Source organism: Stenella coeruleoalba (assembly GCF_951394435.1).
Source record: "Stenella coeruleoalba genome assembly, chromosome: 7".
NCBI classification, from domain to species: Eukaryota; Metazoa; Chordata; class Mammalia; order Artiodactyla; family Delphinidae; genus Stenella; species Stenella coeruleoalba.
Window position 1 is genome coordinate 103,516,130 of NC_137153.1, and position 23,375 is coordinate 103,539,504.

At 50.8% G+C, this 23,375-nt stretch overlaps 1 protein-coding gene across 9 annotated transcripts in view; it reads right to left on the bottom strand.

The window, feature by feature from the left end:
* WHRN (whirlin) overlaps nt 1-23,375 on the bottom strand; it is an 88,515-nt gene that overhangs the window by 51,526 nt on the left and 13,614 nt on the right. For all 9 annotated transcript variants that reach the window (XM_079927194.1, XM_079927193.1, XM_079927192.1 and 6 more), the window contains exons 2-3: nt 12,474-12,692; nt 2,733-2,858 (exon numbers count right to left, since the gene is read on the bottom strand). In XM_079927194.1, the coding sequence (XP_079783320.1) occupies nt 2,733-2,858; nt 12,474-12,692 (345 nt within the window). The remainder of the gene's footprint in view (nt 1-2,732; nt 2,859-12,473; nt 12,693-23,375) is intronic.

Below are 23,375 nucleotides of genomic sequence, written 5' to 3' on the forward strand. Positions count from 1 at the left end.
ACCTGCTTCCCTCTTTGTGTTGGCTGCCGGGAAGCTTGGAGTCAAATCTGCGCGCTGCCTGTAGCGGTTTGCAGCCCCACGCGGCGAGTGTTCTCGGAAGGACTCTCACCTCAGCTTTCTCTCTTTCTCTCTGCCTCCAGTTTTCCTCCTCCCAATTTCCTCACTTAATCGTTTAAAACAACCTTTACTGTGTGTCTAGAAACTGACTTGAATCTTTTTTGAAATTTTGGGGAAAATAAATGGAATTAAAAATGCATACAGGCTAAACACAACGTGCTATGCTGAACTGGACTGTATCCTAGAATAGAAAAGGGGCATTAGTGGGAAAACTGGTGAACTCTGAATAAAGTCTGTAGTTTGTTTAACAGTATTGTACCAATGTTAGTTTCTTAGTCTTGACAAATACATCATGGTTATATAAGATGTTAACATTAGAGGAAGCCGGATAAAGAACAAATGGGTAATTTCTTTGCAACTTTTCAGTAAATCTAAAATTAATACAAAATAACAAAGTTATTAACTACAATCTGCATATAGAATACCATGAGATTGTCTCCTTTTGGAGTCCCAACAAGGAATCATCTTTACTCGCTGAGAGCATAGCAAGCCGGAGACCCAGGGCATTTCAGAATCACCTAGAGCCTACCAACATTTGTGGGGCATCTACTCCTCTCCCCACCCCCGCCCAGGCTGGCCTGGTAACCAGCATAGCTCTAGAACCAGAATTCTTATTCCTGGATGGGAATCCCGGCTTTGCCTCTCACAGCTGTGCAGCTCTCTGAGTCCCAGATACTGCGCCTATAAAATGGGCTAACGGAAGAATTGCTTTCGCAGGAGTGTTGGGAGGTTTAGGTGATTTTATGACATAAAGTGCTTGGGAAAGAGCAGACTGTCTCAGTCAGTCTAGGCTGTATAACAAAGCACCACGGACTGGATAGCTTATAGACAATGGACATTTATTTCTTGGAGTTGTGGAGGCTGAATGTCTGAGATCAGGGAGCCAGTGCGGTCAGGTTTTGGGGAGGACCCTCTTCTGCGGTGCAGACTGCCAACTTCCTTCTCATTGTATCCTCCCAAGGCGGAAAGACAGCCAGGGATCTCATTGGGGTCCCTTTTCTAAGGGCACTAATTCCATTCCTGAGGCTCTACCTTCATGACCCAATCACCTCCCAAAGGCCACACCTCCTAGGATCATCACTTTGGAGGTTAGGGTTTCAAGGTATGAATTTGGGAGGAACACAAACATTCAGTCCATAACACAGACCCTGAATAATTTTAACCTTTATTTTTAAGGTCACTGTGAGTTTGTTCCTCATTTTTTTCTGAGAAAGAGATGCTATATATTATTATTATCTGGGAGAGGGAAGGGGAACTCAGAGAGGTAGAGGGATTCTCCAAGGTCACACAGCTACTAAAGGAAAAGCAGCAAAGCTGGGATCTGGACTCCAGAGCCAGAGCTCTTCCCATTACGCCGTGTTTCCTAAGAGAACCCCCCGGGCCACGGCATGAGGATGAGGCTGCAGTCTTATTCCTGTCTCTCTGCCACTCCAGCCTCATCCTTTGTGGCTTGGTGGGGGAAGAGGTCTCCTGACCACCACTCTGATCTGCCATGACCCTTCTTCTCATCCGCATAGAGAATCCGCTTCCCTCTGTCAGTGGGGCATTCAAGGCCCTTTGTTAGGAAGGCACGACCTCATGTCGTGCTTTCGTTCCCAGCCTCACATGTGGCTAGTTGCCCATCCAGTCACACACGGTCAAACCACATGGCTCCTTCAACCGGACAGCTCCACAGCCCAGCCCATTTACCCAACAGCCTCTCTCGTCCCACAAGATGTGGCTCAAACGCCACCTGTGCCCAGGGTCACTGCTGCTGTGGCATCCCTGCCACCAGGATTTAGCCCCAAAGCATGCTGCCATTTATCTAGGTGACTAGGTGCCCTGAGTCCAGTGCCCTTGTGGACAGTCTCTGCCTCACTCACTGTCACCTCCCCCCACAAAGCTCTGAGCCAGTTCCTGGCCCTCCCCAGAAGGGGATACAGTGTAGCAGTTAAGACCGTGGGCTTTGGAATTAAGACAATTGGGCTCAAACCCTGCTCTGCAACTGATCAGCTGCATGACCTTGGACAAGTCTGTTTAACCTCTACATGTCTCAGTTTCCCCAACCGGGAAATTCGGGTAATAACATACTACCCCACGGGATAAGGTTCAATGAGATGATATGTGTAATGTCAATTACAGCTGCTGGGCGCGCAGATAGCCCTCTTTAAAAGGACAGCTAATTGCTGGTTGCTCTGGATTAAATGCCAGCCCTGAGGCTGCCCGGTGCAAACCCACCCCAGCCTGCAGCTTCCTCTCCTCTTCCCTCTCCGAGTACTGCAATCAACCCTGAAGTCGGGGCCATCACAGGCCATCAGCAGTGTTTCCAAAACAGCAGGTGGGCCTGCTGCCCAGCAGCTCGTGGGGGGCTGCCCCGCTCTGCGGACGGCTAGGAGAACTCGGGGCTCGGGAGTGGTGGTGGCTCCTGCTGCCCGCTCTGAGCTCTGAACTAGAGCCGTGCAGCCAGGGGAGGGCTCTCCGCCGGGACAGGTCCTTCGCGTGGGGTGCCGACTGCTCTCCCAGACATCCCGTTGAAATCAGCTGCACAGGGCTCCACACACAGGTCTTTCCCTCCCTCGCCCCAGCACGTTCAGCCTGGCGCCCCATCCCCTCCCTGGGAGTCAGGGGTCTCTCACCTTGAGCCCGCTGCTTTCCGCTTCAGAGCCCGCGTCCACGCCAGTGATGTAAATGCCCAGGCCGTACTCGGCTCCCCCACGGATGGTGAGGCCCAGGGACCGGCCATCCCCCAGCACCAGGTTCACCTGCAGGAGGGAGGGAAGAGAGTATTCGAGGGCCTGGAGGGCACCAGGATCCTTGGGGGGGCGGCAGGCTAAAGACACCCCCTCCCATACTCTGACGGGCACACCTATTCGGGCCTGCAAGATCTCCTGGAACATTCCGGTTTCTTCCCCAGCTCTGCCCCTGGTTTGCTGGGTGACTTGGGGAAGCCCCTCTCCCCTCCGTGGGTCACAGGTACAAGTGCGGTAAAAGGAAGGCGCTGAGGAGAAGACCTCCAGGGACCCCTCTGGTGCTAACACTCTAGACACTCCAGGTTTTCATGTGTTCCTCACAGCATGGCGGCCACAGACTCTCTAGGTCTCCACTGGCTGCCCTTGACTACACGCCCTTCAGTCAGGGAGTACCCGTCAGGCTGCGGACCCTCCACCCAGCTCCCTCACCTCCTACCCTCCCACCTTCGGATCAAGGCTAAGTCCAGGTGCAGGGCCCCACCACCTGCCACCCCAGGGGTCTCCCGCCTCCCCAGGGGTCTCCTGCTCTGCCTTCCATCCTGAGAGGCCACGGCAGTGTCGCTTCAGCAGCCCTTCATTCCACAGACACAGGGAGCGCCCACTAAGGGCAGACCCAGTGCCAGGCCAGGGGATGTGGAGATGACCCAGACACAGGCCTGCTCCCAAGGGCTCAGAGTCCTGAGGGGCAGAGAGACCAGTAAACAAACCTTCATGGTACCGTGTGATCAGAGCCAGATGGGGTGACTTGTGGACTGTGTGGGTGCAGAGGAGGAAAAATGGTCCCGCCTGGAGGTGGGGGGATGGGTGGGGAGGGGCTTCCTGGAGAAAGTGACGTCTCTGATGAGATTGGAGGGTGGGCAGGAGCCAGCCAGGCAAGGGTAGGGCAAGGGCAAGACGGGCATTCAGGGTCATGGGACAGCAGGAGGGGAGCACACGTTGCACAGGACCGGAGAAGTGAGGCACTGTGGCCAGGGCAGGGAGCGCCGGGGGTGGGATGGGGGCCGGGGAGGTGGGTGACTGGGCAGCAGAGGCTGGGGCAGATTCAGGAAGCCTCAGAATCTATGCAGGAACATGCAGGTTAGGTGTGCCTTGCGTCTGAAAGGGGAACTTACAAAAAGAAGTGGCCAGAACAGCTGCAACCTACCCCAAAAGGACAGAAAACATCCCGCAACAAGTTAAGACCCAGTGACATGTGAGGGGCCTAAAGAGAGCACAGTGTGACCACCTGCAGGAGAGGAAGGGGTGGAGGTCCCGGCGGGCATCAGGGGAGGGCAAATGTCATGGTGTCAGGGAAGCCATCCAACTAGCTTTCTACTTTGAAAAGTCATTCATCTAAGAGTTATCAGGGGCTCTGCACCAGCCACCAGGAGAAGCTTTTTACATTTATTATCTTCCTTCTTCGACCCCCCCGCGGCCAGAGGTCAGCGGGGTGGTGCTGAAGAGGACTGACTCAAGTCCAAACTGACCAGTGGGGGCCCGGCTGTGTGACCTTGGGCAAGTTACTTCACTTCTCTGTGCCTCAGCCTCCTCACCTAGAAAATGAGGATGAAAATAGTGTCTGCCTTATAAGGTTACTCGGGAAAGGATCAAATTGAGAGACAAATGTAGGCTAGTCTCTGGCCCCCAGTAAACGCTCAATAGATGCTAGCCACTGTTGGTGCTACTTTGCACAGGACAAAACCAGACAAGGCCACACAGCCGCAGCTGACACCTACTGGCTGGCAGGCCACTGTCGGGAGAGAGCCCTACACACAGAACGACTCTACGTGGTTTGGTTCTAAGACTGTAGACTCCGCAGCATGTCAGGGAGGCCCATCCCTGTGGGAGAGTGCCAGGCCGTGCCGCCCAGTGGAGTGGCCCCAGCCCCTTTAGTCTAGAGCCAGCCCCCCATCTCTTCATCAGACACCATGGCCACGTTATAAGGAGAGCATCCGTGAGGCCCACAGAAGGCTCAGGGGGACTTGTGAGCAGTCACCCAGAAATGTCAGAGCTCTGGGAACAGCAGGCTCTGGGGACACTTGAAGTCGGACTTGGGAACAACTTCCTAGCCCCCTCCCTCCCCCATTGCAGCTCCAGGGCTGGGATAGGTTTGAGGTGACCTAGGTGCACCCTGGTTCACCCTGGTCCCTCATCACATCCAGGTCTGTGTGTTTGGGAGGTGACAGTGTGGTGGCTGCCTGTGTAGACTCTGAAGCCAGACTGTGGAAGTTCAATGCCGGCAATGACACTCGCTAGGTGTGTAACACTGGGCAAGGTGCTTCACCTCTCTGTGCCTCAGTTTGCTCATCTATAAAATGGGGAAAACAATCACAGCAACTTTACTGGGTTGTTGTGAGTGATGAACGGGTGTATCTACTTGGAGCACTTAGAATCATGACTGCAGAAGCACTCGCACAGCGTCAGCTATTGTTATCATCTTCAAAATGTCCCTCTTGGGCAAGCCATGGCGCTGAGCTTGGGCAGGTATGATCTGGAAAGAATGAGGAAGCCTTCTTCATGCGAGAGAATGAACATGGGCTGCTTCTTAGACCAGGGACAGGCTGTGCGCATGTGAGCCGGTGCTGGTATTCCATCCAGTGCAAACCCCAACTCCGCACTGGGCACAGATTCAGGGGAGAATCTAACTGGGTCCCTGTCCTCAGAGGAACCCCTGAGCTGGAGTATTGGCTGTTGATGGCTCACAGCTGAGTGCCTGCCAGGACCTGCCTCACCTATGGTCACTGCCTCCCTGGAGCAGCTCCCATCCAATGACTAGTTGACGCAGATGAGCGAAAGCCTGACCCCTGCCTCAATTCAGGACAACCTTGCAAGTCACCCCCAGCTCCAGAGCTCCCTTGGGACCAGCCAAGGCCTCTGCAGAGATGGTATCACAGCCTACTTCTCCCTCCGCCCGGTCCTGTATTCCTCATGCCTTTTCTGGTGGAGTTCCCAGGGCATCGCATTGCTGCCGTAATAAATGACCATGGATTTAGGGGCTTAAAACAACACAGATTTATTCTCTCAAAGCTCTGGAGGTCAAAAGTCTACAGTGGGTCAACAGGACTGCATTCCTTCTAGAGGTTCTTGGGGAGAACCCATTTTCTTGCCTTTTCTAGCTTCTAGAGGCCACCTGCATTCTTGGGCTCATGGCCCCATCCTTCAACTTCAAAGCCAGCAGTGTAGCATCTTCTGAGCTCTCTCTCTCTCTGCTCCTGGCATCACACCACCTTTTTCTGACTCTGACACTCCTGCCTTCTTCTAAGGACACTTGTGATCACATTGGGTCCATCCACATAATCCAGGATAATGTCTGTATCTCAAGGTCCTCATCTTAATCACACCTGGAAAGTCCCTTTGCGTGTAAAGTGACCTGTTCACAGCCTCCAGAGATTAGGAGGTTGACGTCTTTGGGGCATCATTATTCTGTCTACCACAGGCACATTCCTCTTTCAGGGAAATCTTGGTCTTAGAGTCCATTCCTGGGAGCCCGACTACAGGCAGAGCATCCCAGAAATATGACCTCCAAGCCCTGAAGGCCGAGGGGGTCAACCAGGGCAAGGGGAGGGCAAGAACGTGTGCAAAAGCTCAGGAAAATGACAGAGAAAGGCCCCCTGGGATCACTGCAGGGCTCTGTTTGGTGGGAGAGTGGCAGGGAAGGAAGGTATAGCACTAGCCTGTGTGGGGCAGTGAGCGAGGTCAACAAGCCTGGGCTTCAAGCAGGAGAGAAAAGGCTCAGATTCGGATTCTAGGAAGACTACTGGGGAGGGCTAGCAGCAGAGGAGGCCAACTTCTGGAGCTCCTTTAAGACAAGGTGTGTGCCTTACAACGCTGGTGGGATGAGGGAAGGCGAGCTTCACACCTGGGGGACGTCAGTGAGGCTGGCTGAGGACAGAGTGGCAGCGCCCGCCTCAAACCCGGATGGACCCTTCCTGCAGGCTGTGCTGCTGGGGCATGGAACAAGCCAGGCCTGGCCTGGGGGCCTCACACCAAGGCTCCAGCCCAATTCACTTGGTGGCGTGGGTCAGTCCCTCCCCCATTCCCACCCCAACCTGGTCTCTCCAGCTCCGGGACATGAAGACTCTGGGGGGAGAGAGCAGACAGGAACCCAGGAGCACACAGACGGCTGTGGTCCCCGCCTTTGAATACTAAGGATGAAAACAAGCCCTACTGCCTGCCAGTCACTTCCCCATAAATCCTTCACATGGGAATAAAACAGAGTCTTCACCCCAGGACTGTAATAACAGACCTACCAACAGCAGGGTATCTGCTTCAATCACCTGCTGGAAACTCCACCAGCACTTGGCAGGAAACAAAACTCACCTATGGGAAAGGGCACTAAGCTGTGAGAGGCAGCCTGGCACAGTGAAAAGAATACCATTCCCACCAATAATAAGAATATAATGATAACTTACTAAATCAACTGGTTACTAAACGTATTGAGTCCTTCCTAGATCCCAGGCACCGTGCTCAGCACTTTACATGCCTTACTTCGTTGAGTCCTCTTTCTTCCTCTACGGTTTCTCTTATTATACCCATTTTCCAGGTGAGGAAAGTGAGGCCAGAGAGGTGAAATGACACGGCCAAGGTCAAACAGCTGGCAGAGCCCAGGCATTTAATCAGCTCACTGCACTGCCTCCCACAGGCTTGAGTTCGCATCCTGGTTCTACCCTTTACTCCTGGGCAACCCTGGGGCAGGGCCTGTTGCTTTTCTGATCTTCAGTTTCCCCATCAGTGAAATGAGAATTGCACAGCTTGCCTGGCGCAGGCACTGCCATCCCCCTTCCCACCTTTCTCTAGAACCCCAACCCTGTCCAGGAAGCAGCATGAGCAGCCTCAGGAGATGACATCAATAAACATTTGGGGACAAAAATGATATGAAAGGTACTAGCACCTAGGAAGCATTGGATAAATGATGGTTGTTACTGCAATGAATTACTATGCCCCAGGCACTATCCTCTGTGCACATGGTTTATTGATTCTTGAAACAGCCCCATATGGCTGCTATGACCATCCCCAAACCATGGCTAGGGAAGCTTAAGTGACTCACCCAAGGTTAAGTGACTCACCCAAGGTCACACAGTCAGGGAGTTCTGATACCAGGTGCGATACTGTGATTTATACTAAGAAATATATATTTTGTCTTTGTCTTCGTTCCTGGCACTGAGCTCCTGAAACCTTTGTAAATTCCTAGGTGATAAGAGCACTAAGCGCATCTGTTGTTCTAATGAGGTGACTCTGATTGGGCTCCTGGAAGGTGGCTGGTCCCCAGAAAGACCAAGCCATGATTAGAAGCTTGGGATTTTCAGCCCCACCCCAATTTCTCCAGAGAGGGAAGAGGGGCTGGAAGTGGCGTTAAATAACTGATCGTGCATGGGACTTCCCTGGTGGTCCAGTGGTAAGGAATCCACCTTGCAATGCAGGGGACGCGCGTTCGATCCCGGGTCAGGGATCCCACATGCTACAGGTAGCAACTAAGATCCCACATGTCGTGGGTAGCAACTAAGCCTGCGTGCCACAACTACTGAGCTTGCGCGCCTCAACTAGAGAGAGAAAACCTGCACACCACAACTAGAGAGAAGCCCACGTGCCACAATGAAGAGTCCACGCACCACACTGAAGATCCCGCATGCCGCAACTAAGACCCGTCGAGGCCAAAAAAAATAAATAAAATTTAAAAAAATTGATCATGCCTACATGATGAAGGCTCCATAAAAATCCCAATAGTGTGGGGTTCAGAGAGCTTCTGGGTCAGTGAACAGGTGGAGGTACGGGGAGAGAGGTGCACCTGGAGGGGGCATGGAAGCTCTGTGCCCCTTCCCACATAACCTGCCCTACACATCCCTTCCATCTGCACGTTCATCTGTATCCTTTACCGTATCCTTTCATAATAAACTGGTGCACAGTAAGTAAACTGTTTTCCTGAGTTCTGTGAGTCACTTTAGCAAATTAATCAAAGCTGAGACGGGGTCAGGGGAACCTCTGAGTTACAGCCGACCAGTCGGAAGCACAGCTGATAACCTGGACTTGCAGCCGGTATCTGAAGTGGGGACAGGTGGGGGGTTGTTTCACGGGCCTGAGTCCTTAACCTGTGGGACTGGACACTCTCCAGGTGGACAGTGTCAGAATTGAGTTAAATTGTAAGACATCCAGCTGGTGTCGCAGAGAATTGCTTGGTGGGAAGCCCCACCCCCCAACCCCACATCTGGTGTCAGAAGCGCTGTGAGTGTGACGGTAAAGGAGAAACACAGGAAACCTGTAGGTTTTTCTTCAGAGCCGGTCCCAAAGGTTCCTCGCCTTCCATTCCCAGCTGGGCCCCAGCCTGAGCTAAGGGGCAGGCCCCTCCGTATCTCTGTGGCTGCCGAAGGCATGAGCTTGGGGGAGAAGCCGCTGCTGCAGAGGGTCTGCCTGCTCAGCCTGGAGCGGGGCCTTGGGACCGATAAACCACTGAGACTTGCTCACTTGCTCGTGGGCCAGTGACCCTGGCAGGGGGCAGTAGGGGACTTTGAGCCCTGCATTTTAATTCAGTCTTTCATGTAATAAATACTTACTGAGCACCTCCACTGTGCCAGGAGCTGATCCAGGCACTTTGGGCGTACCAGGGCCCAGAACCAAAAGCCTTTACACAGGGTGGGGAGAGGAGGCCCTACCACTGTCTCCATGTTACAGAAAAGGAGATTCAGGCTCAGAGAGGTTATGTAACTTATCCAAGGTCACACAGCTGGCAAGTGGTGGAGCCAGGACTTGAACCCAGGCAGCCTGGTTCCAGTGTCTTACTCTCCCTGCCACGCTGACCCCATACTATCTAACTCCGACAACAGATCTGTTCCAGTTTTTTCACACAGAGGCTGGTGGCTAGCCCAGAATGGAAAGCTGGAACACTGAACAACTCTGCACCCTATTCGCCTCTGACGATGTGATGGTGACTTGAGAGCAGACAGGCTTGATTCCCAGAGGCGCTACCTGTGTCCTTCCCTTCTGTTCCTTCCTTCAGCCTCATGGGGTGGTTCTCACACTTCAGTGTGGAGAAGGGCATTCCTAGCAAGGGCTGCAAAACCAGAACCAGCTTCAGTGGACAGCTTAGGAGGTTTTCAAGGGTAATTTTGCTACATGTGATTTTTACATCACTATTGCCCTGAGAACTCATTTCCCTAGAAGGTGTGTTCCCACTAGGGTTGAGGTTAGGATTTTTGAAGTTTGGCACGGGAAGTCTGGGAGTCTGGTCGTGGCTATCTGGAATATTAGCTGAGACCAGGCTGCCGGAGAGAAGAGAATCAGGCCAGGGGGCCAGAAGTGAGGGCTCCAGAGACATTTCCCCCATGCCCTTCCTCAACAGGAAAACGGGGGCTCCATGTTGTGTCAGCAAAAGGAGGAACGGGGTCGGGGCGTGTAGAAGCTTCAGCCTGGAACTATAAAATCTATGGAGGGTTCTCTGGTGTGGTTCAGGGTATTTCCTGCCTCCTGAGGTATCTGGGTCCTCCCTGGAGCATGATTCCCTTAGCCTTTGCCCTCTACATTCCTATATACGTTACTCTAAGACTCCCCGAGGGCACCTTACACCCTCCCAATCCTCCCACCCACTCAATTCCAGTGGCAGGGTCCTTCTCTCTAAGACTTGAAGATGCCATGCTCATTCCCACCTCAGGGCCTTTGCACATGCTGTCCTTGCTGCCCGGCATTTTCAGTGCTCAGAACGGTACGTGACGGCTCCATCTTCCTCTCTCAGTCTCTGCTCAGAAGTCGTCTCCTCAGAGAGGTTTTCCCCGCCCACCTCATCTGAAGCAGAGCCTCCCTCCGCGTCACTCTCTAACCCACTTCCTGATTTCATTTCCTTCCATCAATCTTCACCACCTTAATTACCTTGCTTATTTATGCTCATTTCTGAATTTTTGTCTCATGCCTCCTATGACTTCCAAACTCACGGGAAGCTTCCCCAGAGCAAGGCTTCATGCCTCTTGCCCATTTCTCCATTCCCACCTCCCATAACAGCGTCGGGCATAGGTGCTCACTAAGTGTGGGCTGACTCGCTCAATGCGTCCTGGTTGCCGCAGTGCCCCCTGAATGTCGGATTTTGCATCTGTAAAATGTGCATAAGGACACCTACCCCATGGGGAAGCCACGAGGATTCAGTGAGATGCTGTAAGCACAGAGCCAGCACATGGTGAGCTCTTACTATTCTAAGTCCATGCCCTATACAGGGAAGAGCTTGAGAAAAAGATAAAGTTCACTACCCACCCTGGAAGGCTGGCCTTGAAAATGACTCAATGCCACAGGCTGTGCCGCTTTCTCAAGATGGCCAGGCGGGGAGGGGGATACGAGCCCACCTCTGCAACCCTGGCCACCTTGAAGAAGCCCAGGCAGGCTCTGACGGTGCGTACGAACTGGCTACCCCACTGCCTCTTGCCTGGCACAGAAGCCCCCACCATCTCTGCCGCTTCCTGCATATCGACATTTGAGCAAAGAACACAAAACACATTAAATAAATGTTATGGTCTTATGGACAGGAAAAGAGAGCTGAGAAAGAGTCCCCAGAGGGAAGGCGGTTGGCTCAGAGCCCCAAGCTGTGGCAAGGTCTTAAAACACCAGAGACCAAAGTCATGGTCATGCTTTGACCATGGTCATGGTCACACCAAAGTCACGCTTACAGGAATGACTTTCTTGGTCCCAGGAGCAACCATAGGGCGCAATGCAAACAGCACCCGGAGTGAACCTTAAATATCAGGGGGCCCATCTCTCAGTCCTTTCTAAAGAAACAGTCATGGTCTCGGGGAGGAAGGCTCTGCAGGGGGCATCTATTGACGCCCCTGGCCGTCTTCTTCAGGTTACAACACCCCATGGTGCTTTGGGCTACAACCCCTCCTCCACCGGCCACAGTCTTGGTGTTTCTGTCAATCAAAGGGCACCTCCCCGCCAGCCAATCAGGTGCTCCCTCCCTGGAATATGAATCTTGAGGGGAAGGATGCAGAGAACAGAAACCATGGGGATCCCTTTCTTCCTGGAGACTGCACCCTGAGTCCCTCAGCTTCAGTTCTGGGGCTGCCCACAGCCTTCCAGTAAATTCTGACTTTGTGGAAGGTGACCAGGACCGGTTTCTGGTTTCTCTTCCTTACAACCTGAGGAGGCGCCCTGTGGAGCTTGGAGTCCTGGCAGCTGCGTGTGGCCACGGCCTGGGTCTGGACCACTGAGAAGTTTTAAATCATCTCTAGTGTAAATCATCCGAGCTTTCTCTCTTCCTCTTTCCACTCTAGGGGCTACAGGGGGACTAGGCTTCAACCAGAAGGGGGCGGTATCCCAGAGGATGGCGGACGGAGAGCAGAGCTGCCCCATCAGCCTAGATGGTCCCCTTTACTCTGCTATGTGAGGGGCAGATAATCCAGCTTCTTTAAACCACGGTGTTTGGGCTCTCGTTGCAGCAGCTGAGTGTGAATTACAATAAGTGGTGCATAGGTTAAAACGAAAAGAAGACCCTTCAGTTGGGACTTGAGGGAGAGGCGAAGGCCAGAGCCCCTACAGCCCAACCCCCTTCTTCCAGCCTCTAAGAAACTTCCCTGTTCTGGGCTTGGCAAGGAGAATGTGGTCTTGATGGCCAGGACCCCATTCCCAGCCCTCCACCTCCAGGAGGCCCGGCAAGGCCAAGGCCCAGAGGCTCACCTTTTTCTCGTCCCCGCCTTGCAGGAGGTGTAGGGTGCTCCTCCGGTCACCCTCGTGCTGCCGGAGGGTGCTGCCCTGGGGTTGGGGCAGGCCCGAGGGCGGAGAGATGCTGCGGCCTTGGGGGTCTACCCAGGTGTAGATATGGTTGGTGACGTAGCCGCCAGGGATGCGCCCCGTTGAGTACACCGACAGCACCAGCTTCTTGGAGCCCTTGAGAGCCTAGAGAGAGAGAGAGAGAGAGAGAGAGAGAGACACAAGTTAGCAGGAAAGGGGACGGTGAGGGATTATCCAGAACTTGCTTCCTCTCAGGCCCCCGTACATGGAGTAGGCGACCAGCTCGTAAATGTCTTCCCTTTACTAGCCCTCAATTTTGTCCTATGGAAATGAGAACACCTGTCTCACCCCACTCCGGCCCCCATCTTGAAGTAGTCCAAACACATGGAATAGGACCTCTCAGCATACCTGTGCAGACCGGAGTTAACAGAGCAGACCTACAACTGCATCCTTACGAGGGCCTGCTGGGCGGGCCTCTGGGAACTTGCATTCTGAGCATCCCCACCATTCCCTAACTAATAAGGCAGCTTGCCGTGCCTGGATTATTTGTGCAAACCCCGTGGGGGTCTGGGATGTGGGTACAGACGGAGATGTCCACCTCTGGTGCTGAGTCTCTAGTGAGCATCCCTGGTACACAACGTTTCACACGTGTTGTTACAACTCAGGGCTGGAGGGATCAAGCCCATCCTGTGTGACCGCACAGAGAGGACTCAGACGCTTCTGCCTGGCTTCCCGCAGACTTTGCCTCGCCTGCTGCTCCTGTGCTCACTGGGCTGTGTATCCTTTTGCTGTAACAAATCTTAGCCACAAGCTCAATCATATGCTGAACCCGTGAGCCCTTATGGGAACTGGGGGTGGCCTTGGTGACCCCGATAAATTACTAGACAAGAGAGTCAAGAGATAAAAATACTGATACTAATGGTAGCTTAACAATGATAAAGGGCCTGCATGTATGAGACCCTCGGCTCTGTACCTGCTTTATCTCCTGAAATCCTCATGGAATCCAATTTAGTGAGAGAGGGATTCCATGATTTAGTGGAAGGAAACAAGGGAAATAACCTGCCCGCACAGCCAGTAGGGGGTTCCTTTCGTACGGCAACTAATTTTGAGTGTGCATACCGCCTTGACTCAACACTTTCTAGTGTGGGCACAGGGAGAGGTGAACCCAAACTCTGAGCCCTGGGAGCGGCCATGCTGCTTTCCCATGATGCACCTGTACTGACATGAAGCCCTTTATTCAGGGAGACGGTCACTTAGCACTGGGATTAACAGCAAACAAACCCCTAAACCTGGGACTCCTGAGCCAATGACAGATAGCACCTGCACGTGGGAAAATTCACGCTGCCGTTAAAATCGCATTTTACAATCATTACAAAGTATTTGTAAGGCCACGGATGTGTGATACATTTTAATGTTAAGTGCGGTCAGAAGGATATAAATCCTGTCTTACAGTGTGGTCTCAGTTATGTTAACAGAAAAATTACACAGGAAAAAAAAATAAAACTGAGGAGTAACGTGCCAAGATGCCAGCAGTGTTTCTCTCAGGGTGGCAGAATTCTGGGTGATTATTATTTTGTCCTTCCTGTTTCTCAATATTTTCCAAATGTTCCGGAATGAAGGTATATTGCGTTCAATGCTAGGAAACAGCAACATACATAAAAGGGTGGGGAGGCACTTAGCTCTCTGAATCCGTGGAGCACTGCGTTCTACTGAACCCCCAGTTCTCTTGGCAGACAAAAGGGGTCAAGGGTGGGGCTTTCAAAGACAGTGGGGAGCCCTGGCTGGGCGGCGCTGCCAGACAAGGACACTGGGCCACAGGACTGGACACTCTGACATCTGAACCTCTTCCAGAGGAGGACAGGCAAGCTGGAGGGATAACGGGTGGAGGGATAACGAGAGGATGGCAGCTCTCCAAAATCCTGCTTGCGAAATAGATTTCTTTTTTTTTTTTTTGCGGTACGCAGGCCTCTCACTGTTGTGGCCTCTCCCGTTGCAGAGCACAGGTTCCGGACGCGCTCGCTCAGCAGCCATGGCTCACGGGCCCAACCGCTCCGCGGCATGTGGGATCTTCCCGGACCGGGGCACGAACCCGTGTCCCCTGCATCGGCAGGCGGACTCTCAACCACTGCGCCACCAGGGAAGCCCTGTGAAATAGATTTCTGAGAAGATGAGCAGAGAAAGATTGTATTCTTTTCACATTCCTTGGGACTTCCCTGACAGAACAGTTGGGAAAATAAAGCCTCTGTGAAGTTTGAGGTGCAGGATGGAGGAAGCCGTAGACCAAGTGGGCTTCTACCAGAACCCAGGGCATGAACACCACCCGCAGAAGCCACTGCAGCCTCTGAGCGGTCTTCCGGACCCTCTGCCCTGCCCCCTGCTCCCTCCTCCGTGAAGGCACTGCTGCAGCTCTGACGCTGCTCCAACGGGCCTGCCTCTTCTTTGCTCCCTTCCCTGGACAGACGGTGAGTCTGAGCCCCATCACTCATCAACAAGGGCTGACCCATCCTACTGTGCGCTGGGCCTGGAGAGAGCAAAGTGGGCGTATCCTCACGGCACCTACAGCCTGGAGAGAGACAAGGCTCCGTCAGGCGCACAGTAGGTCCTCAGAAAAGCCTGGTTGCCCTGACTGGGTGAGGAAGCACATATATGGCCTCCAAAGGAACCATAGCACAGGCATCATCCCGCAGCCACCTTCCTCATCTGATCCAGAAGGCTGCCTCATCTGATCCAGAAGGAACGGGGAAGGCAAGTGGAAAGAATGGACGTTGTGCATTTGGGCAGAACTGGATTTAAGTCGCTTCTGCCACTTGTAGGTCAGGAGCCCTGGGGCCGGCTGCTTCCTCTCTGAAAGCAGCACACGTGGGATGCAGACAATACCCACCTCTCAGGATTGCGTGGGTTAAAGGAAACAGTGTGCTTGAGGGCCGGGCCTCTGCACACAGTGGGGGACCAGCAGGCAGCAGAGCCCACTCGCCTCTCCTCCCAGGAGTGTCCGCATTGAGAAGGGAAACCAGGTGTAGATAAGCATTGTCCAAGGAGTTAAAAAAAAAAAAGAAAAGAAAAGAAGTGTCTGAGAGAATGAAAACCAACGCACAGTGCATGATTTGTATTCCGTATGGCTGGCAGGAGTGGCATTCTCTCGGTCAGTTCTATAAATAGGCAAGCAGCAACCTTGAGAACCGAGAGGATGTTAATGACATTGATGAGAACACCACGGAGAGCTGGCGCCGGAGAGGGCCTGGGAGGTCACTGAGTCTCCCAAGTGCTGCCCGTCCCCAGTGTGGTACAGAAGGGGACACTGGCAACCCGAGATGGGAAGGGACTGAGAGGGTACAGCCCAGACACAGGTGGCCAGCCCTGGACAAGCCTCTGCACCTCAGTTTCCCCATCACAAGCCTGCGGGATCAGGAAATCTGACGGCCACTCAAGCCTAGACCATTCTGGAACCTCTGACATTGGCTCTTTGGGGGGTAAATACAGGCTTTCCTTGGGTCTCGGAGAGCACGAGTATCATCATCCATCTTTATCTCCCTGGCAAAACTGAAGGAAAAACGAGATTCCTGAGACAGCACTTTCCACATCCAAGCAGGCTCTGGGAATATGGTCTTGGCGCCGTGGCCATTAGAACCCAGAGGGAAGGCCTCCAGCCACTGCGCTTTGACTAAACCTTGTGTGTCACGCAGGGAAGGCGAGGAGGGGATGGTCTAGGAATTCAGTTTCTACTTTCTCATTGCCTTCTTGTCTCCTTTTTTTTTTACAAACAACCGCTTGCTTATTTTAAAAGGGGTCACTGAACGGAGGGGTTAATTCCTAAGAAGAGCTGGCTGGTGCTTTCTTGCCCTGACAACCCTTCCGCCTGCCTTCCACACTTACTCACCATTGCTACCTTGATCCCCGAGGCTCAGGCCATCTGGAGGATAGCGTGGTTAGGTGCCCAGGCCATTCATTTCACAGAACTGGTGGCTTCTCTCACTGGCGAGCCTCAGGAGCAAGCAGCCCTACGCAGTAGGGCAAAGTAAAAGGAACTCTGGCTGTGAAACCGAGACCCAGGCATGTCCCTGTTGTGCCCCTGTCCTGCTGGGTGGTCGGGGGCTACGTCCTCCTCTTGCTGGGCCTCGGTTTTGCCAACTGGCAATGAACAGGTTGGAATCTCTGATTGCTAAGGTCCTGCCCCAAGTTAAACTTCAATGTCCTCTGGTTCATTGCTGTATTTAGAAAAAAAGAAGTTGCTATCAGGTCCCTGAACCAGATCTTGAACCTGGAGGCTCTGAGGTTCCATATCAATTGGGAGGGACCAAAAGGGTTTAAGAAAACACCAGGAGAGCAGACGGAGCACCTCGGGTGTTGCAGGATGCACCCCCAACTCGGCACTATCATGGGCAGCAGAGGGACCTTCACAGGGACCTGAGGACTGGGTGGGCACACACTCCAGTGGGACTACAACTGTGTTTCCCTGCTCTTTTTTTTTTTTTTTTTCGGTACACGGGCCTCTCACTGTTGTGGCCTCTTCCATTGCGGAGCAACAGGCTCCGGACGCGCAGGCTCAGCGGCCATGGCTCACGGGCCCAGCCGCTCCGCGGCATGTGGGATCCTCCCGGACCGGGGCACAAACCCGTGTCCCCTGCATCGGCAGGCGGACTCTCAACCGCTGCACAATCAGGGAAGCCTGCTCTTTGTAGGCAGCTGCTCATGTGTGGTAAATCACATCCAAAAGCTACCTTAAAGCAGCCTGCATGCTCTGCCTGTGACTGTGGGTGACTGTCAACCACAGCCCTCTCCTGCTGCAGCAACCTGCAGAATCAGCCGGTCTCCTGAATCAACTGCTTATAAGCTGTGCCACCTCACAAAAGTTACCAAACCTCTCTGTTCATCTGTTTCCCGTCTGTAAAATGAAGATCCCTTTTCTACTCTCCCTTTAGGTAGAGGAACTCTATCAGCACAGTGCCTGATACTTAAGAATCCAATGAGCTAAGGCTAAAAAAATCCCATGAGATCTAGGGAAAGTCCACGGCAAGCAAGAGCCCGTCACCAGAGTCCTCTGCTCCCCTGCGTGTTATCACACGTACTGATGAAACTTGACCGAGGGGCTTAACCAGCATTCCACCAGGTCAGATCACGGAAATCTCGATCTGACCCGGCAGATGGCATGGCTAAGATACGACCCATCACCAGATGACTACTCAGACTGCATGCTATGATTGTAGAACTGTAAACTATATGTGTATGTCTTCAAACTTAATAACTTGCTACTTGGATTAATGCTCTCAGGAGGCAAATCTGCCTCACTCAGCTCTTCAGAGCTGACTCTGACACCCCAAAATCACAGTCCAGGCGATAGAATTCTCTGCTCAGCAGAGGACTGAGAAATAGACTGGAGACAGCTACAATGTGAAGGGACTGGGGGGCAGGGTGTTAGTACGGCAGATGCACACATGCTCCTGTGTTCGAAAACATGCACCAAAGTGCAAGCACAAGGTCACAAGACCATTAGACTATTGTCTGGAGGGGCAGGTACAAAAGAAGTGTTTCAGAAAAGTCTCGAGTAAGGACATATAATGGTGAGTCATCCAGCTTATTTCAGGGCAAGGTTTTCTCTTCTGGGGAACAGATCACTCAAACTCAGGAAGGGGAGCTGGTCTAAGACCCAGGTTAGTGATGGGGAAGAGAGGGAAGGATGTGCTACCCTGCTCTTCCTGACCCCACCTTGCCTAGTTGGGCTTTGGGTTCAGACTCACTGGGCACCAATCCTGGCTCTGAGGTTGACCTGCTGTGTGGCACAGAGCAAATAACCTAACCTCTCTGTGCCTGTTTCTGCATTTAAAATGCAACTGTTGTAAGGATTATTAAGATAATGTAAACTACCTATATAGTACATAGCACAGAGTAGGCACTAAATGCACATGAATTCCCTTCCTAAGTCTGCCAGCTTCTTCTCCCAAACAAAAGCCCTAGAAATTCTCTAAACCTCCCATCTACAGGAATACAAATACATGAGCAACTCTAGCCCCTCCCTCCCAACTTTCCTCCTCTTCAGAAACGTCCTTCTTTCCTTTAATCCACACTTTCTCATATCAGCCCCGCCTTTGACACTCAGCCCCTTTCCCACCACCTCCAGGAAGCCTTCCTAGATAGTGAGTGACTCCCCTTCTCAGAGAGCACCCAGCGCACTTGTATGTTTTTGTTGCCATCTATACTATAGCCTCTGCATCACCTTCATACATTCTGTCTCTTAGACTACAAGACAAGTTCCTTAAGGCACAATGCATGTTCTGTTTTCTTTATACCCTCCCCCTGTTCCTTCTTCACTTACTTTCCCATTCATTCATTTCATTCATTTGCTCATTCATTCAAGATATTCACTGGGCTTTCGAGATGCCAGGCAGCCGCCAGGAATTTGTTCAAATGAGGCCACAGGAAGAGCAGTCCACTAGCCTGGGGCTCAGGCAGCCCTGGGTCACCATTCCATGCTTCTGCACACTCACGTGAGCATACACACCTCAGACACACGTGGAATTCGGAGACAGAAGCAGAAGAGGGAATGGTTAAGAGCCGCAGCTCTGAAGCAGGGCTGCAAGGATTCCCATCCTGGCTCTGCTACCCGCCGATGGCAACCCCAGGCAAGTTACTTAGCCAGTCTGTACCCCAGTTTCCCAGGCATAAGACAGGATAATAGTAGTATTATCTTACAGGGCAGTGGTGAGGATTAAATTAGTTAATATACATAAAGTGTTTAGTGCCTGGAAGATAGGTAAGAGGTACAGAAGGGTTAAGGATTAGGTGTTATTATTATAGAGAACCCAGAGTAGAAGTCTCAATTCACCATCCATGGTAATCACACACAGCTACATTCTGGTGTCTGTCCTTCCCGACTTCTTGTGTGCATTTTACAAACACGTGGATGTTCACACACAAAACTATCGTCTGAGGTTTACACAGGTTGACTCATACTTAAGATTTCATTGATATATTTTTTTTTTCAGCTAAAAAATATATTTTGAAGCTCTTTCCTCAAAAGATCACCTCTTCCAACACTACATGGCATTTCCTGGCAGAGATGCACAACCACTGAATTCCCACTCCCCTACTGCTGGACATTTATGTTGCTTCTCACTTTTGCCAGCACGAGCAATCTGCGATAACATACTTTTACGTGCATCTTGGTGCACACGTGCATCTAATTCTCTACACCAGAGAAAAGTGGAATCCCAGAGGCAGTGGGCTGTCTTTTTTCATATGCAACCCTGTCCCTCTCTGTGTAGTTCCTATAACTACCTGCAGGGGGCAGCACTGTGAAACCTGGACCTATAGGAGGCCTGAATGCCCCCCATCTATGGGCGCTGTGGACGGGACTGGGTGAGGGCTGTGCAGCGATCTTTTCCCGAAGCAGAGCTCACTGTGGCGCAGGGATCCATCCTCTTTCATGCCTTCTTCCACAGGCTGCAGAAATCTCCCCGTTTAGGCAAATCTTGGCTCTATCTTCCAATCCCTTCTGGGGACCAAAGTATTATAACGCATCAAAATAAAAAGGTGGCTGAGGGGGAGGACCCCTCGAGAATTTTTCAGGAAAAGGTATACTCACTAGAAAACCATTCCCAGACATAGTTCCACGTCTTCCTAGCAATGAGAGTTCAGGCGAGTTCCTTAAGCCCTCCAAGCCTCAGCTTTCTCACCTGTTAAATGGGGCTACTAATGCCTACCCTTATGGAGCTGTGTGGACAAAACGAGGACAGACAATAATGTACACAAAGCATCTTGCACTGGGCACGGCATATAGCAGGTGCCCAGCAAATGGTGGTTAATATTATTGACAACAGCAAAATTAGTGCAATGACCACGCGTTTTATTCTTCCCACCGCACAGATGAAGAAAGAACATCTGGGTGCTGACGTGTCTTATGTAAGGTCACAGAGAGGATAAGAGGCTGGGCTTGGACTTGAATCTTGGCTTCTCCAAACTCATGCATCTCTTACCAGTAGTTCAAGACGGTTCAAATAACACAAGGGCAATCCCACGTCTTGGCCTCCCAAGATGGACAAGGAGAGGATCTGAAAAGGGAGCGTGGACTTACAGGCTGTAAATAAATGAGAGGCCTTGTACTCTTGAACCCTGAGCTGGTCCCAGGTGCAGCCATAGGCACTGGGAAGACCCGCCCCATTAGCCCCACTTTAAGGGAGGACAGAAATTGGTGTGTGGACTCTCTGCCCCTGTGGCATATTTGAATGTCAAGAGAAAGTAAAGCCCTAATGAACACTCTGTCTTCAGAGCTCCTTCCTCCGCACCACATTTTTGTCTGTGTTAATTATTACCTCTTACAGGGACCCCTAACTGCATCAGCTTTCCAGCCTCCTCTCTCAGCCTTCAAAATTAGTCTCTGCAGGGTGTCCAGACACCCTTTTAAAATGCAAGTGGACTATTCTCTGCCCTGCTCCAAACTCTCCCAGTGCCTCTCAGGCCTGCAGAGCTGACCCTGCTGCGCGGCCAGCCTTATCTCCTGCCCTGCCACCTAGCCTTCCTTATAGTATCAAGTGCTCCAAGATATTTGCACGTGCTGCTCCCTGTTCCTGAAAGTACATATCTCAGCATACTCACTTATATAAGTGATTATTTTATCCTCATCTTTCTCAATAGACAGAGAAGACAGGAAATTCTTCTGGTTTGGTCACAGATGTATCAATAAATATGAAAGATAGGAGATTGTGGGTGATTCCACATAAAATGAGAGACAATGAAAAATGCAATTGAAATTGCCTTCCTCCTGAAATTGACCTCCTTCCTCTTGAAATTGACTGCCAATGAGGAATTTTACCTTTCCTGAAGTACCAATGAGTTCTCTATAGAATCTAAAAAAAAGTATTAATTTCTCTTTTTACCTTGGTTGCTAGGAAGCTCAAAATTCCATTTGAATATGAAATATTCCTATAAAGGCACCACCTCACACATGCCTGTGTGTGTGAACACGTGTGAGTGCGCACGCACACGCGCACACACACACACACACGCACACACACTACACTTTTCAACATGGTTTCTGATTCCTCTTTCACGTGCCTCTTTCACAATATGCTTTTTAGGTAAAGTCACTCAGTTATTTTTGAAGTAGGAAGTAATATTAATTACAAATATATTAACAAATAAGTACATGGGACATGTAGAGTTTAAAGAGGGTGTTAAATCACACCAGTCACATAGAAGGTGCTCAGTAAAACAACTGTCAAGTGGATGAATGAATGCTAAAGGACATCTCAAGGATTAGACATCTTCTATACGCAGTTGGAAGCAGAGGTATTTTTCACAGACGTATGAAGCAAAAATGAAAGGAGAAAGGTAATTAAACCACTAAGGAAATGTGAATACATGGAGATAAAGGCCAGGGGAGATGGCAGAGAAGTGATGACTAGTTAAGGAGGGTGCAAATATCTGCATCGTTTCTCCTTTTCAGTTTTCTTAATGATGTTTAAACTTGCCTTTAATTGGGAACTTACTAAGTAGATTTTCAAAAATCAACTGTGCATTCCCCTCATTCTCTTTTCTTTATGAGTTTGACCTTCTCCAAAGGCTCAGTGTGAAGATGCAGAAGGAAACCTTTGCTCCAGTGCTGGAAATGCCAGGATCCCAGAGGCTGGAACGGGGACCTGAAATTTCAAAACCTCTGCTCTCCAGTATCTTTGCCCCTAAATGTCTTAGTGAGCTAAGGTTGTGTGAAAAGGAAAAATATGAAGGATCAAAGAGAGGGAAAAAAATGTTGTCCTTGGTGATAATGTCATGAGAAATTTATAAGATAGTGACAGAGTGACCCTCCCTTTGCACAACAATTCACAAGATGAGGACAGAGCGATTCCAGAAAGATATTGATTCCTTTTTAATGCAATTCTTCAATTATCCACTAAGCCTGGCTTTTAGTCTCTTATAATTTAAGTAAATTACTTTACAAATGTTCTTTTAAATTTTGTCTCTTTTTTCTTTTCTTTTTTCCTTTAAGGAGGAACTAACAAGATTCTAGGAGTCATAAATATAATCACCAGATGCGCCTCGATGGGTTTGCAATGGACTGCTTTGCTGTCTAGAATTAATGTCCATAGCGCATCCATCCATCAGGAAAATCAGTTTATATCAGTATCATTTTCTCAGTGCACGAGTGGATACATGGATGGGGAGTATTCTCCTTGCTGACTCTCCACATTGCTGTCCGTCATCACTTTCTGTGCATTTTCAGTTAACACGGGGATGGGCTTCCAATTTAATTCACCCTTAGACTGAAGAATCTGAATTCAAGGTGGAGGAATCAACCACCTCCTAACAATCTACCCAGGAGGTATGATAAAGAAAAAGGCTGATAGATCTGACGACATGGAGATGTCAAATTCTTGTGATTTAATGGGCAAAGAACATCAAAAAGCTATACACCAAATAAATGTTTTATATATGTATTATATATCTATATATGTCTCTAATATATGATATATTCTATACACCATATATATGTATATACAGCTATACAAACAATAAACACGCAAAGCAGTTCAGCTTCACTATTTAAATTATGCAAATCAGAGTCGGATACATTTTGTCGATCAGATTGGCAAAAATGGAAAAGAAATACAATATCCAGTGTTGGCAAGGCTGAGGAAAAATGAGGCGTCTTATGCACTGCTAATGTTGGGCGAAGGGGCTGTAATAAAAACAAGCTCTTTCCCAAGAGCACTTTGGCAACATCTACCCAAGCCTTAAAAATCTGCCTATCCCCTGAGCCAATGCCACCTCTAGAGAGACAGTCCAAAGAATTATTAGAGATGTGCTTAAAGATTAATGTGCAAGGATGTTTAAAGGAGAAATATGGATAATGTTTTT